Raw genomic sequence first — 13,625 nt, 5'->3', positions numbered from 1 at the left:
ACCACCGAATACAAACGTCATGGCAACAGCTATTGTCCTATTGTACCTACCGAATACAAACGCAATGGCAACAGCTATTGTCCTATTGTACCTACCGAATACAAACGCCATGGCAACAGCTATGTAGAAGGCGTAGTTGCCTCTGAGGAAGGCGTCGGTCAGCGCGCAGCAACCCATCACTATGGCTGAAGAGAAAACACACATACACATACGTGGCGGTACTATCTTTGTAAGGAAGGGTAATGTGTAACCCTACACAATGTAATTCACTGAAAGGCATTTTGAGTGTTTTAAAAATAAATAGGATTACCTTGTGAGAGCAAAACTGTTTAATCGCTATGACGGACGTGTTTCAAATTCAATACGTGCCTGTTTTGGACTTATAGACAAGGCTAAATATGTCCGAAGGGCTGATGTAAGTGGTTTCCGAGAAGTGTTTTTCTTATATTTGGGCATAAACAAGCCTTTAACCCGCAATATGTAGCAACAGATAGTAAAAACATATTTTCAAACATTATCTTGGGCTTCAAACTTGCTTAATGTTAGATCTTCCCCTGAAGTTTCGGCCTTCCATTGGCTATCCTTAACCGCTTGATGGCGAAGTGTAAGACAGAAACAAGGCTAATTGTCAATTATTTAAACTTTTCTGAAAATTGTCATATAGATATTTCAAACGTATATTATATATTCTCCCATTATACCGCGTCCTTTACTGAAACATAGAATTAGGACAAAATTGACATCCTTCGTCAAATATATTGACCATTCGTCACCACTCATATTTTTGTACGGATCATGTTTCAAAATGGGGTGACGGGTGACAAGGTGGGCTGTAAGACGTACCTGCAGTTGTCACTATACTTTTGCGTCGGTTTGTTCTGTCAGATATTATTCCGAATATAACAGAACTGAAAGAAAAATAAGTTCATTACAGTATATCATCACTCATACCAACCAAGTATTCATTTCAGGTTGTTAAGAACAATATTGACCAGAGGTTGTGATGCAAGCTCGCGCTACCATCATACCTGAAAGTAAGTCTGTTATCAATGTATATAGTAACATGTGACCAACATACGTCACGGTGGATTTCCCTCTCAGTTAAGATTTGTGTGTGTATAAATCCAGCAGCGCCAAAATGTAAAACCTCGTTTGGGGATTTAGCAGCGCTTGGAGTATCTTTGTATGACTGTCTCGAAGAACTTCTTCCACTTTGAATAGCTCACCTGACAGCAGCAGAGAAGAGCATGGGGAGGAGCATCAGGGATACAGAAGTTGCGGGGGTCCAGCAGTTTGGCAGTGGTATCATGTCTCCTAGCCAGTACTCCAGGAATCTGAGGAAGACAATTTCATATCTGATTCTGTCCATTTTTCCTATTTTCCTGTTTAACGCCCCTCAACAATAGTTCAACTATATAGTTGCAGCCTGTAAATATTGGAGTCTGGGCCAGACAATCCAGTTGTTGATATAATGACTACAAGAAAATGACGTTTTGAGGAACCCTTTTCTTATTTCGCGATGGTCAGTATCATAAAGTGACATGAGTTTAGAAGGGATCCCTCCATATGAAGTATTTCATATAACCTGTCATTGAATATTCTCCCCAAATACACACATTTCCCACATTTTTTCCCACACATTATCAGGTAATCTGTACTCAGACTACCCTAGTACTCGTTCAACTCACGATCAGGTAATCTATACACTGACTACTCCAAGGTTTTGAATAAAACCAATTTCGGTTACCATTCTTTAAACACGAACCATAAACGTTCACTCCCCAACCCTGTTCTACAATACAAGATACGTGTCCCCCGCTGTAATACTCACCCTGTGACGGTAGCCACGTTCATCTCCTCAACCCTGTTCTACAATACAAGATACGTGTCCCCCGCTGTAAGACTCACCCTGTGACGGTAGCCACGCCCTGCTGCATGAGGAACCTGGTGATGAACACCCATCGGAAATCATGCTCTGAAATGATGAACATGAACATTCACATTCTCACCTTCAATTTTTTAATATAATTTCAATAGTAAAATACATATGATAAATTTAACTCATTTTCTGAGTGTGCCTATTATCATACACACCACCAATAAGGGTGAATCGTCTCAAAACAATCTAAAGCAATCTCACCTTTCAGAGGCTCCCAGAATCCACAGAATATAAGCTTGCACCCTGTTAATAGAAAAGCGTAGTTAATCAACGCTACGAGGTAATAACAAATTATTATTATACTGTGTATATTGATTTTACGTGCGCTTCACATGGAGTTATATTTACTCACTTGTCTTGAACCGTATGAATAAATATGGTGTTTAAAATAATGTGTGGTCTTTACCTAGTGGTTGTAGTTCCAGCTCCTCCTTAGACCGGTACTCCTTGGTCGACACGACAGTCACGGTCACACACAACACCAGTATCCCTAGGATCAGGCCGTATATCCCTATCACGCCGATATGCTGCAAGAGTTATTTCCCTTGTAACTTTACACATCGCCACAAGCAATTTCAGCATTGGAACATGTTTGATACGTTTACATTTCAACTGTGAATATACTGTATTCCAAATGGTGATAATAATTTGGTTTAATAGTCGATGAAATGGGGTCATATTATTAGGTCAAGACGGCCTAGTTTGCTGTAAAAGTGCATTGTTTTACTATGAGGTGTAATGTTATTTCCCGTCGCGGTTAAGATTATTGCACTTATAAAGCGAGGTGCATGCACGTGTACCGCAGTTAAACATGACTTACCCACTCAGCTACAGTATACTGGCTCCGAGTCCATGTTTTATCCCCTTGATGCCAAGCACCAGGCTGGGTAACAACAAGTAATCTATCTTCTAACGTCTTTTGATATGACGTGGCCGGGGATCGAACCACCACCCTTCAACTCTCAAGGCAGACGCTCTACCACTAGACCACGGAGCCGGTCTCGTCATTATGAAGTGCATGCTTTCAGTATGTATTGTTACAGTTTGTCTCGTGTGTCTCTGTTTACACTGTATATATGTTTCACCCGTGAAGATCCGGGTTAGAATAGATCTCCAGCAACCCATGCTTGCCGCAAAGGCGACTATGCTTGTCGTAAAAGGCGATTTACGGGATTGGGTGGTCAGGCTCGCTGACTTGGTTGATGCATGTCAGCGTATTCCAATTTGGGGATCGATGCTCATGATGTCAATCACTGGATTGTCTGGTCCATACCCGATTATTTACAGACCGCCGTCATAAAGCTTTCAATATTGCTGAGTGCGGCGTTAAAACAACAAACAAACAACAAACAAGCAAACAAGCAAACAATGTATGTTTACCGTGAAGCTGAGGCCGGCCGCTGCACCGCTCACATTCCCCAGCAATATCATCGCGCCCATCACGCCGGAGTTAAAACCTGAACAATATTCACAACAATTTGGAATTTGCATTTATATGTATCCATTTATTCATTATTGATAATTTTGTGAAATACGTATGGGCGTTTCACGACGATCAAATTATAAAGCTATAAAATCATATACATGTATTGATGTATAAATAAGATCGGATTATTTAAATAGATAACCATGTACTGGAACCAGTTATTAATGAGTAGCACCGCGGACTGATCAATATTATATTTTAATTTCCAGAACTGGCTTCTACGGGATATATTACTTGGGTGAGATTAAGCGATATCTCATTGGAAATAAAAATACTTCAATGAAATTGTATGACAATGCTTTGCAGAGCATGACGTCACAATCAAATGACTAATCTCTCTGTGAAGCTGGTCAAGCTTCTTTTTACAAACACTGATTATTATTGTTTACAAACCGAAAAGAGTGGACGTATGATTTTGGGTGATAAATAGAATCTCACACTTGTGTCTTTTGATATCATATATATCAACACTCATCGAAAAAAGATTAAAAAAAACATCGACAAGCCTCGAAATTGTAAACTTGTATAGAAACGTGTTGATATATTTGACATCAAACGATTCGAGTATGAGATTTTCTGTTTCCATAGGGAAACTGAGGAGTATCATAACACATGTAATCCTATGAACCGCCTTCTAAAAGGAAGCACCCACTGACCTCTCTGTGTAGGGTGGGACTTGTCCGCCACTAGGGCATTGAAGGGGACGGTGACGGCAGCTTGCGCACAGATCACCATCAGGAAGAATGTAATGTACAACCCTGAAATATACATCACCACGTGATCGTCTCCGGTACATCCAGTCTTCTGTTTCATATTCTTTATTTTGTTTTGTTTGTTTGTTTGTTTGTTTGTTGTTTAACGCCGCACTCAGCAATATTCCAGCTATATGACGGCGGTCTGTAAATAATCGGACAATCAAGTGATTGACATCATGAGCATCGATCCACACAATTAGGATACGATGACATGCCAACCAAGTCAGCGAGCCTGACCACCCGATCCCGTTAGTCGCCTCTTACGACAAGCATATATCAGAAAAATTCCCATTTCAGGATAATATTAGAATTTTACGTCTGACAAAGCGTTTTTTCAATAAAAAAAGATACAGGGGACATCCGGTAAACCCCTCTTTGTAGTCAAGCAGTCTCTCCTGAATGGTGTATAAACACTTATATTTATCCTCAGCAAAGTCAATAAAACAGACTTATATGTAGTACTTTCCTAGAAACCGCCGTCATATAGCTGGAATATTGCTGAGTGCGGCGTAAAACAACAAACCAAAAAAACTTTAATAAATCTATTAAAATAACAAAATTAATACGAAATACATGTACAAAGGATCGGGTTGGTCAACATGCCAAGAGCCAGATGGTCTATAATAACAAAAGAACCGAATGAGGCTACCAGGCTTGATCTTTGGCTAAATTACATTCAAACATTTTGAAAAAATGCTTCATATAGAACGCACAACCTTACTTATGTCTCATATCAAACGGGGGTTCAGTCGCATATACTTTCGCAAAATGTACGGTAAATTGGTTCATCATAACAAAAACAGATCAATCGAAGCTGTTTCTCTCCATTATCTTTTATCCTAGAGTAATCAGTCATGATTTATGTGCAGTAAATTGACCACACGCACCTGGTACCGGTATAAAAATAGTCAAGGAGCTTAATGTAACAGTCCTGTTTTTATATAACGTAAAGGTTACCTACGTAACGATTACCGACTAACGTATTATAACATATTAACTACATCTTGTATGAGACACAGACAGTTCCAGTGTTGATCGTTATAGTTGCGTTATTTAAAATCACTATTTCGTTTACCCAAGTTTCCGGGTTTCTCTGCGACGACGGGTTCCGTGAGCGACTTCTTGTCTGCGATGATCCCGGCTTGAGCTGGGTTAGTGAAATCCTTGGGAGGTATGGACTGGTTCATGTAGGGGGCGCACCGCTCCTTCACCAAGTCCAGCTGACACTGTGGGAAGTTACAAATATAGTATATCATTAGGTTACAGGTTATGGGGGAATATACATATTTCACTTTAAACAAATCACGTCTGGAAGTTTAGACACATTCGTTTTAGTTCTTATCTAAATAAAAAGCCACAAAGGCCTTCCCTTAATCATGTGAAGTATCTATTTAAATCAGAGACAATTTACGATTCCGACAATAGCATGAGAATTTGTTTATGAATCACTGTCAAATAGTGATGATGCTAAATTAGCGTATCCTGCCCAACCGGTGGCATCTTCACAAATACATGCAAAGGCAAGTCAGTTGTTCACCTGAACAAATACGGGAACATATGGTACAAGTCAGAATAAGTAACTGCATCGGACAAACTTTTGCCACTGATGTGTCAGATTTGGATAATGCCCTCATGTCTACAACAATACATTTTGGTAGCTTAACTAAGACACTGAATATTGTACTCTTGATGTAGACACAAATGTCTGAAGCCCCTGGAATATAGCTCAGTATGAAGTTGACTCTTTCCAACATTCAGCTAATTCAGCATAAACCTTTGATTACATTTTAGAATAATTTACTTTTGTTTATTTTAATGTGGGGACCACTTTCTTTTAAACAAACTATCCAATTTTTAAAAAAGATATTTTTTAATATAGATGAATCACTTAATCTTAGAGCCTCGTATTCTGATTTCTACACCAACGCAACATTTATGCGTTCATCATAAACTTATAATTACCTTTAATCACAAAATAGTTGATATTGAACACCTGCTGGGTAAAGATGACCTGTTCAGTGATGATCTTACATACAGTTATCCAAAGTGAAACCAGTGCATATCGAACATGTCATTAATGGACAATTGTCGTGTTGAGTGGTATTCATCAGAGTGTTGGCTAATAACTGCTCCCCGCATCTGCACCAGAGGATTATATAACATGGGGATGTTACTCCGGACAATGATCACAGATCGGTGTAACATGCAACATCCTACGGTTGTGTTACAGAGATTATATCCCATTAGTTACACGTCCCCTTTGTCACACACCTCTATAATCCCAGTTGTTACACAGTTTGGGAGGAGGACAGGAGGGGATTAATTAGGACAACACCTACTGAGTAATGGACCAGCCCTAAATGGAGTACCATATAGACCAAGGTAAAGACACCAATGGTAGAACAAGAGCACCACTCGACAGACTTGTCAACACTGGAGATACATCCGTAAAGCCTGCAAAGCAAAATGTACAAAAGTTGGAGACTTTGTACGGAATATTACAGATCACACCCATTCCTGTGAAGATGCCGACCGTTTGTGAGCAGCTTGAGGAAGAGGGCCAGAGATGAGACAACCCCAGCCCTACCTTCTATTCAGCGACCGGGAAGACAATAAATTTCTAGCGTTCTCAACACAACGTCAACTGGGGGCACTTCAGTCAGCCGAGACAATCTACAGGGATGGAACATTCACCTCCTGTCCCGCACTCTGGGATCAAGTCTATATCCTGCATGCCAGACGTGGAACTGTCAACTACCTGTCAACTCTTGTACTTACCCTGTTACCAGATCGCCAGATCATATCATACAAGAGATTATTCAGTCAGCTGAAGAAACTCGTCCAGGAGAGACTCCAACGAGAGGTTTCTCTTGTCAGAATCCAGACCGACCTCGAACTAGCTGCAGTTCCCAGCTACTGAAGCCAAAGGCTGCTACGTTCACTTCAACCAAGCAGTGTGGAGGAAGACACAAGATCTTGACTTAGCTGTCCCCTACAAAGAAGATCCTCACGGGAAACTAGGATACGGCGAGCTGCTGCACTGCCACACCTCCCTCTAGGACAAGTGTAAAACACCTGGTCAGACGCCATGGAGGCTACACCTGAAGTGACCCGTGCTGAGAGCTTCAACGATTATATTGTGATGAACTGGGTTGAATTTGAAGCTAGATTTCCCCTTCATCTTTGGAACCGTCACCAGACAACAGGACCGCGCACAAACAATGATCTTGAGGGTTTTCATAACAGACTGAATCGAGAACTACCCCACGACCATCCAAATATTTACCGCTTCATTGAAGTTATTCAGAGAATCGAGAGGGCGAAAAACCGTCTAAGGAGATTAAAAGATCAGCTTCACCAGGGACTCAAGACTCCACTCCAGTTCCTGGTTGCTGCAGGCTTCTATGCAGGTTATGACAAATGGGACGTATAACTAATAAGAGGCTACCGTTACAGAGGCTACATGTATCATCTATATATCTAGATTTAGGTGACTAGAAGGGCAGACTAGAAGTTAAAGAGGCCGTTCGTCCGCCACACAGTACAGTGCCAGGTGCTCCTTGCTGGGACATCAAGTTGGTGCAAAATGACATTAACAATGGTTTCCTATATGGGAATGTTACAGTTTTTAAATCTCACAAGGTATACTGTTATTGTCAATAGAGATTGCTTTTAGTTTATTTGAAGAGATTCTCAGTGGCAGCAAATGATTGAAACGCTCCAAAAATGTCGAGTAGTGGCAGTAACTGTTATTTAGAGTTACCTCCCTTGGTTGTTGACAAAAAGGACGGACTTGATCGTTCGAGAAGTTTCGGCATGAGACAGCTTTTGGCTGGCAGTACCTGTATCAAAGCGATACGGGGGCGAGGCCTTTAACGACCTGAGCTGTGTCTACTTGTCAAGTGCGGATGCGATACCTATCTGAAAACATCGAATGTCTGCCAGCTCCCAACGCTATTTCGGATTCAAGAACAGAGCACGGCGGCTTTCAAGACATTCGACAAATGCTGGACATTCGTGAGTGTACTGGCATATATTAAAGGTGTGTTACGTATTGCTGCTGTCATTTATTTGACCCATGGTATTTCGGTTGTCAGTTGTAATTGTAAACGTAAAACTGTGTTTTACAGTATAATTTAATAATTATAAATTGATCTTACGTGGTCATTTATTGATTTCATAATTTAGTTCTGTTTGAACCGATTTCAGGGTTAATCGTTGCGTTTCAATTTGAAAATCACATCGTAACAGCACAGTTCTGTTCTACGTTATTTTGTTCCTAATTCATGTATATGTGTGAATGTACCCCGTGGTAGGTAAGCAACATTATAGTAAGATGGTTACATGATGTTTTGTTACATTGTTTGCTGTGAGATGGACAAGCTCAGGTTTATACTCATGGCGGAGTGTATGGTAGGCTTTACTAACAAGACATAATAATAGCCTTCCAACAAAACCAGCATGGCACATTTTAACAAAGTCTCTGATGTTTTGGAATATTCATATGTTAATTAATGACAGTGTCACAGTCGTCTCAAGACACAAGTGATCACTCCAAGGGAAAAACCAAAACCAGTTTTTCTGATGCACACGAGGCCAGCAAAATCCTGCGTGAGTGAGTGAGTGAGTGAGTGAGTTTGGTTTCCATCAATATCAGCCCAGACACCAGATGGGTTGCACACATAGTTAGGGCATCGAAACCCACTGGCCTACTCTACCGCCTCACATGACAGCTGTACTACATTATATTATTACGCAATGCCCAATTATGCGCAAGAGAACTTAATGCCTCATATACGACGTCTGAGTCGATATAACGGCTAAATACTCATTAACATGTAACGTAATCTTTATACTCATTGCCTAGTTTATTTCACAGTTTTAGCACTTCAAACCACAACAGATGTCAGCCTTCATTTTGATAAAAATAATGTATAATAATAATCTTGCTTATTGGAAATAACGATGTGGAATAGGGTCATGGGGGCCAATTGTTTTGGACACAGTCGTCTGAATGTGGATCGGGTGTCATGTGCGATCTGTCTGCTTGTGTGACATTGTTCCCTGACGGAGTGATCGCACTCTCAACCGCTAGTTTATACAGGTGATAATGAAGCCAGACACCCAAGTGCACGTATTGCACCTCTCCGTAGTGGATGTGAGGAGGTGTATCATCTCGTGTGTTGTCATGGAAACTGATCTGGTCACATCAGATATGGGTGTGATGCTAATGGTTCATCTGGCACCTGATGCCATGGACACTAATACCAGACGTTGGATGTTGTATATTTACCATGCGACTCGTGTTGCCCAGCAATCCCTTCGTATCCCTATGGGGCCTGCAAAATAAGCATATTCAGTATAATCATTAAATAAGTCCTTATGAAACAAAACCTCCACCTTCGTCTCATTAAGTGTGAATCTTCTAAAATGTATACAATGTTTGACAGTCATCGACTCAAACCAAATTTAATCAGTCTTAAGTATAAACGCCGCTGATACATATGGAATACCGTAAAGGACACCCTCGCGTTCTTGTATTCTCGATCTCGCGATCTCGACCTTTGGAAACAAGCTAAATATGCCAAAGAATGTCCCTTACAGTATTCCATACCTACAAGGATTCCGCACGAGACATGCCTTCTGTTGATATCCAGTGTTAGAAATTAGTTTAGGCAAGTGAGAGGAGAGTTTCCACCCTCTCATATAATGTATGACTCAATACTTACACATTAACCTGTGGGGCACTAAACGCCATGCCAATCAGACCAAAACTGAAATCAAGGAAACACACGTATATAGTGGGATTTTACCAGGGGTAGAGTCTCAACATATATAACAGTGACACAGAGTGAACCCCCGTTAATAAGGACTAACATATCAATGGTATGGTGACACGTTCTTTGTGTCCCACTGTCCGGACTAACGAGGTTGCACTGTATATGACAACATGTGTCATCAGGGAAGTATACGATAGCACAATGGTTCTCAAAAGATTAAATTTCACCTGAATATGGTAATTATCTGACCGCAGATATTTCCTAGTCACGACTTACGTCAAATGTATTGATCAAACTTAAGCCCTGAATATTCAACGGGGTTAAAATCCCTGCAAGGATGTGTGTTCACGTACACAGCTGATAATGCAATCTAGATACAGAATACCCGACCACCGGACTCTACCCGGAAGTCAGTGTACATGTGTAGCCTGTTGTGCATTTCCGTGTGAGACCTGGGGGAAATAACTTTTCCTATCATCACAGGTTCAAAAGGTCAATGCTAGAGAATAATTAGTCTCGAATGTCTACCGAAACAAATTCCAGGGAGCGAAAAAGGCAAAACAGCACAAATTATCCTTTTTAAGGTATATCTATACATATCCCAGTGTTACGGCCTGTTTACTGTTGATTACTTAAGCGTTCCTTACTTTGATTACTCGTTGACACACTAAATAAATAAAAAGTATAAATTTTCTCTCGCTAGTGCTTTTTTCATTTTCCAGCAATGAAACAAATTAAAAACAGGACACGATGACCTACTTTTATTTCGACCTCCAAATTAATCTGCTTCTTTGAGAGCATACGCAGCAAGAATATTTTATCATTGAGTGATTAGGTAATGGTGTCTCATAAAAGACAAAAATGCATGGGTTGAGAACACGGTTCAACGTTTATATTTCTTTGACATTTTCTAAGTCCTCTATCACACACAAGAAACCCAAAGCTGTATATTCCATTTTCACTCGTCTTTCTCTTTTTATCTACTTATCCCGTACAGGTTCACAGCAAACTCAAGCCACGTTCATTTCACAATACACACTTTGTGTTCACGTAAATAGTCCCACTGTTTCAGTTTTTACTTTACCAGTTATGATTCTTTATCAAACTTTATTAAACACTGCTCTTAACGACTCCTCTCCCTAATAGTGAAAGCCACCAATCAGTCTTACATAGAGTTCCCGTGTTTGTACAGGTGAACAATCGACTTACGTTTGACAAGGTAGACACAATATCTTTTATAGATAACAACTTCTTCAATACTGTAAAAAGCTATTTACAGTATAAACGAAGGTGTTATCCATATAATCTTTTGTGTGTCTACCTTGTCATCCGTCAAGTTCTAAGTAATGCCAATGAAACGACTTACGTTTGCATGTGTTAGTGACGGGTGACACTTGGTGTCATCACTATTGCTAGTGATCCATGAACACATGCTTATGATTTAGTCCGAATCGTACAATGGACTTGTGATTATAGAAAAGGTTTTGTCGCTTTTTATTCCAAGTGTAAAAGTACACTGTATTTCCCCTGCACTAAACCCAATATCTCCGCTTGAAAAGTAATAAGTGCGTGTCTTCTCATGCAAAACAAATTTATCATCACCCGGGGGTCATGTGTATGGTCTCGCTTCGGAGTATTAAACACTATATCTAGGTACCCTTTGTAGATGTGATCGTAGCAGTTTAAAACCACCGCCAAATAACAGTTTTATATATCATATCATATCATATCATATCATATCATATCATCCATCCATCCATCCATCCATACATACATACTTACATACATTCATACACACATCCATCTCCCTGACAGTGTAGTTATTTGTGGTTATAGCTATGCTACCATGCCATTGTATCGATTTAGGACTTTTCCCTGCCTCAAAGGTCGATGACACTCAACGATTATACATCGTCGATTCTGGAGGAGCTTGATTTCAAAATCTATAATGTTTACAAAACAATGTTTTATTTTATCAACGGGAAATACAAACATAAATTCAATCAGGGTGACACCTCTTGAACTCAAAGGCAACAATGCAAATCAATATGATATGCGTATGGACGCAATCCTATCCACAGTTACATTAAAAACCAGTGATCAATGAAATAGATAGTGAGTGAGTGAGTTGGGTTTAACGCCGCTTTTAACAGTATTCCAGTTATATCGCGGCGTGTCAGCTTAATGTGGGAGGAAAGCCCGAAGCGATGCAGGTCTCAGACGTTTACAACTTCGGTGAAACCCTAGAGCACGGCAAACCTAGAAACATAATCGGGACGAACTGGGATTCGAACCCACAATCATATCTTTCTGGCGTGCCCAAGAGACGCAACTCTGCACAGCGAATCGCGGCGCCTTAGCCGACAGGGCCCCCCGTCCCCCCATGAAATAGATAAACTTGTAATCGATAATTAGGTTTAGAAAATAAAATATAAGCAAAATCCAAAAAGAAACGGTAGCCATTTCGTAAGGTAATCTCACTGTAACCAAGGGTCGCGTATCAACCAACATGGCCTTCACAAGGTAACCAGGTAGCACGTTACAGTCCAATCAGGGATTTGTTCATCTTTATCTGTCCCCGGGGAATTGCTGATAATCAATTTTTATCCCAGTTACCGTAAATGTTTAATTTCCGGAACTGGATTCAGCAGTTAGCCTTGTCGTACGCCTACACGTATCGACCCATGGCATGAAGGCAGTGTTTGTTTCCTGATGTGTAGGTTAATTAGCATTATACACTGGAACTGTGGGTTTTCCAGACTATATGATAGCGATCCCAAGGTTGTACTTTTATTAAGAACCAAATTATGTCATATTGACATAGAGGATGGCTTATGTTGTTGTATTGATCTGATGTTACGTCCAAGCATCTGGATTCGTTGTCTGGTTTGTTTACCTGTCTCCGCCGGATGCTGTACCGCTTAGCAGCATCAGGCAACAAACATACTTTATTTACAGATTGTGTGAGTGACGGATGCTGCCGGTAGAGAAGTGCTTGCTTCCGCTTCTCGCAAACACCTGGTGCAATCAGTGATCCATTTATATAATTTTCATCGTTCTTTTGCCTTTGACACCCAATGAACCCCGTTTCGGCGGACAATCGAGACTGGTTATTCTTTGGCAAAGACGTTTTTCATTTTCTTGGAATATGCTTTTTGGAGATCAGTGTAGTATTTAAATGTCTTACTATGAATATATGTGTATTCCCTCAGTCACAGAATCGCTTAATGAATCGAACCTGCACCACTGAATAGGCAAACACGCTACACTACCCATTCGCCCACCATGACCCACTTAACGTGTTTCCGCTGATAATTCTCTGCTATCCACCATTTTCAAACAAATTGTTTCTGGAATTAAAGACAATTATTTTGTTTCTGTCCACAGCAGTTCTGCGCCGAAGGAATTAAGTCAATAAATATCGATTATATTTGCGTTACATATAATAATATGGTTAAAGTTAGGGAATGTATATTGACACAAAACCCTTTAGTACTGTCTTGTTTTTGGTTTAACGCCGCGCTGAGCAATATGCCAGCTATATGGCGACGACATGTACATAATCGAGTCTGGACCAGACAAACCAGTGATTATTAGTGAGCAACGTCGCGCTCCATTGGGATACGACCACACGCTAACAACCAGGTCACTCTAAATCGGAATCC

The 13,625-nt window shown here is 40.4% G+C and overlaps 1 protein-coding gene across 3 annotated transcripts in view; it reads right to left on the bottom strand.

The window, feature by feature from the left end:
• Positions 1-13,625, bottom strand: part of LOC139468546 (uncharacterized) — a 48,188-nt gene that overhangs the window by 4,506 nt on the left and 30,057 nt on the right. For all 3 annotated transcript variants that reach the window (XM_071250594.1, XM_071250597.1, XM_071250595.1), the window contains 11 exons: positions 9,910-9,954; positions 9,474-9,519; positions 5,256-5,406; positions 4,082-4,183; positions 3,320-3,396; positions 2,346-2,466; positions 2,141-2,182; positions 1,909-1,975; positions 1,227-1,334; positions 844-908; positions 96-185 (listed from right to left, as the gene is read on the bottom strand). In XM_071250594.1, the coding sequence (XP_071106695.1) occupies positions 96-185; positions 844-908; positions 1,227-1,334; positions 1,909-1,975; positions 2,141-2,182; positions 2,346-2,466; positions 3,320-3,396; positions 4,082-4,183; positions 5,256-5,406; positions 9,474-9,519; positions 9,910-9,954 (914 nt within the window). The remainder of the gene's footprint in view (positions 1-95; positions 186-843; positions 909-1,226; positions 1,335-1,908; positions 1,976-2,140; positions 2,183-2,345; positions 2,467-3,319; positions 3,397-4,081; positions 4,184-5,255; positions 5,407-9,473; positions 9,520-9,909; positions 9,955-13,625) is intronic.

This window comes from Haliotis cracherodii, unplaced genomic scaffold (genome assembly GCF_022045235.1).
Source record: "Haliotis cracherodii isolate W230 unplaced genomic scaffold, xgHalCrac1.p SCAF_2, whole genome shotgun sequence".
NCBI lineage: Eukaryota > Metazoa > Mollusca > Gastropoda > Lepetellida > Haliotidae > Haliotis > Haliotis cracherodii.
Note: the sequence above shows the minus strand (reverse complement) of the source record. Positions and strands in the feature narration are given on the sequence as shown.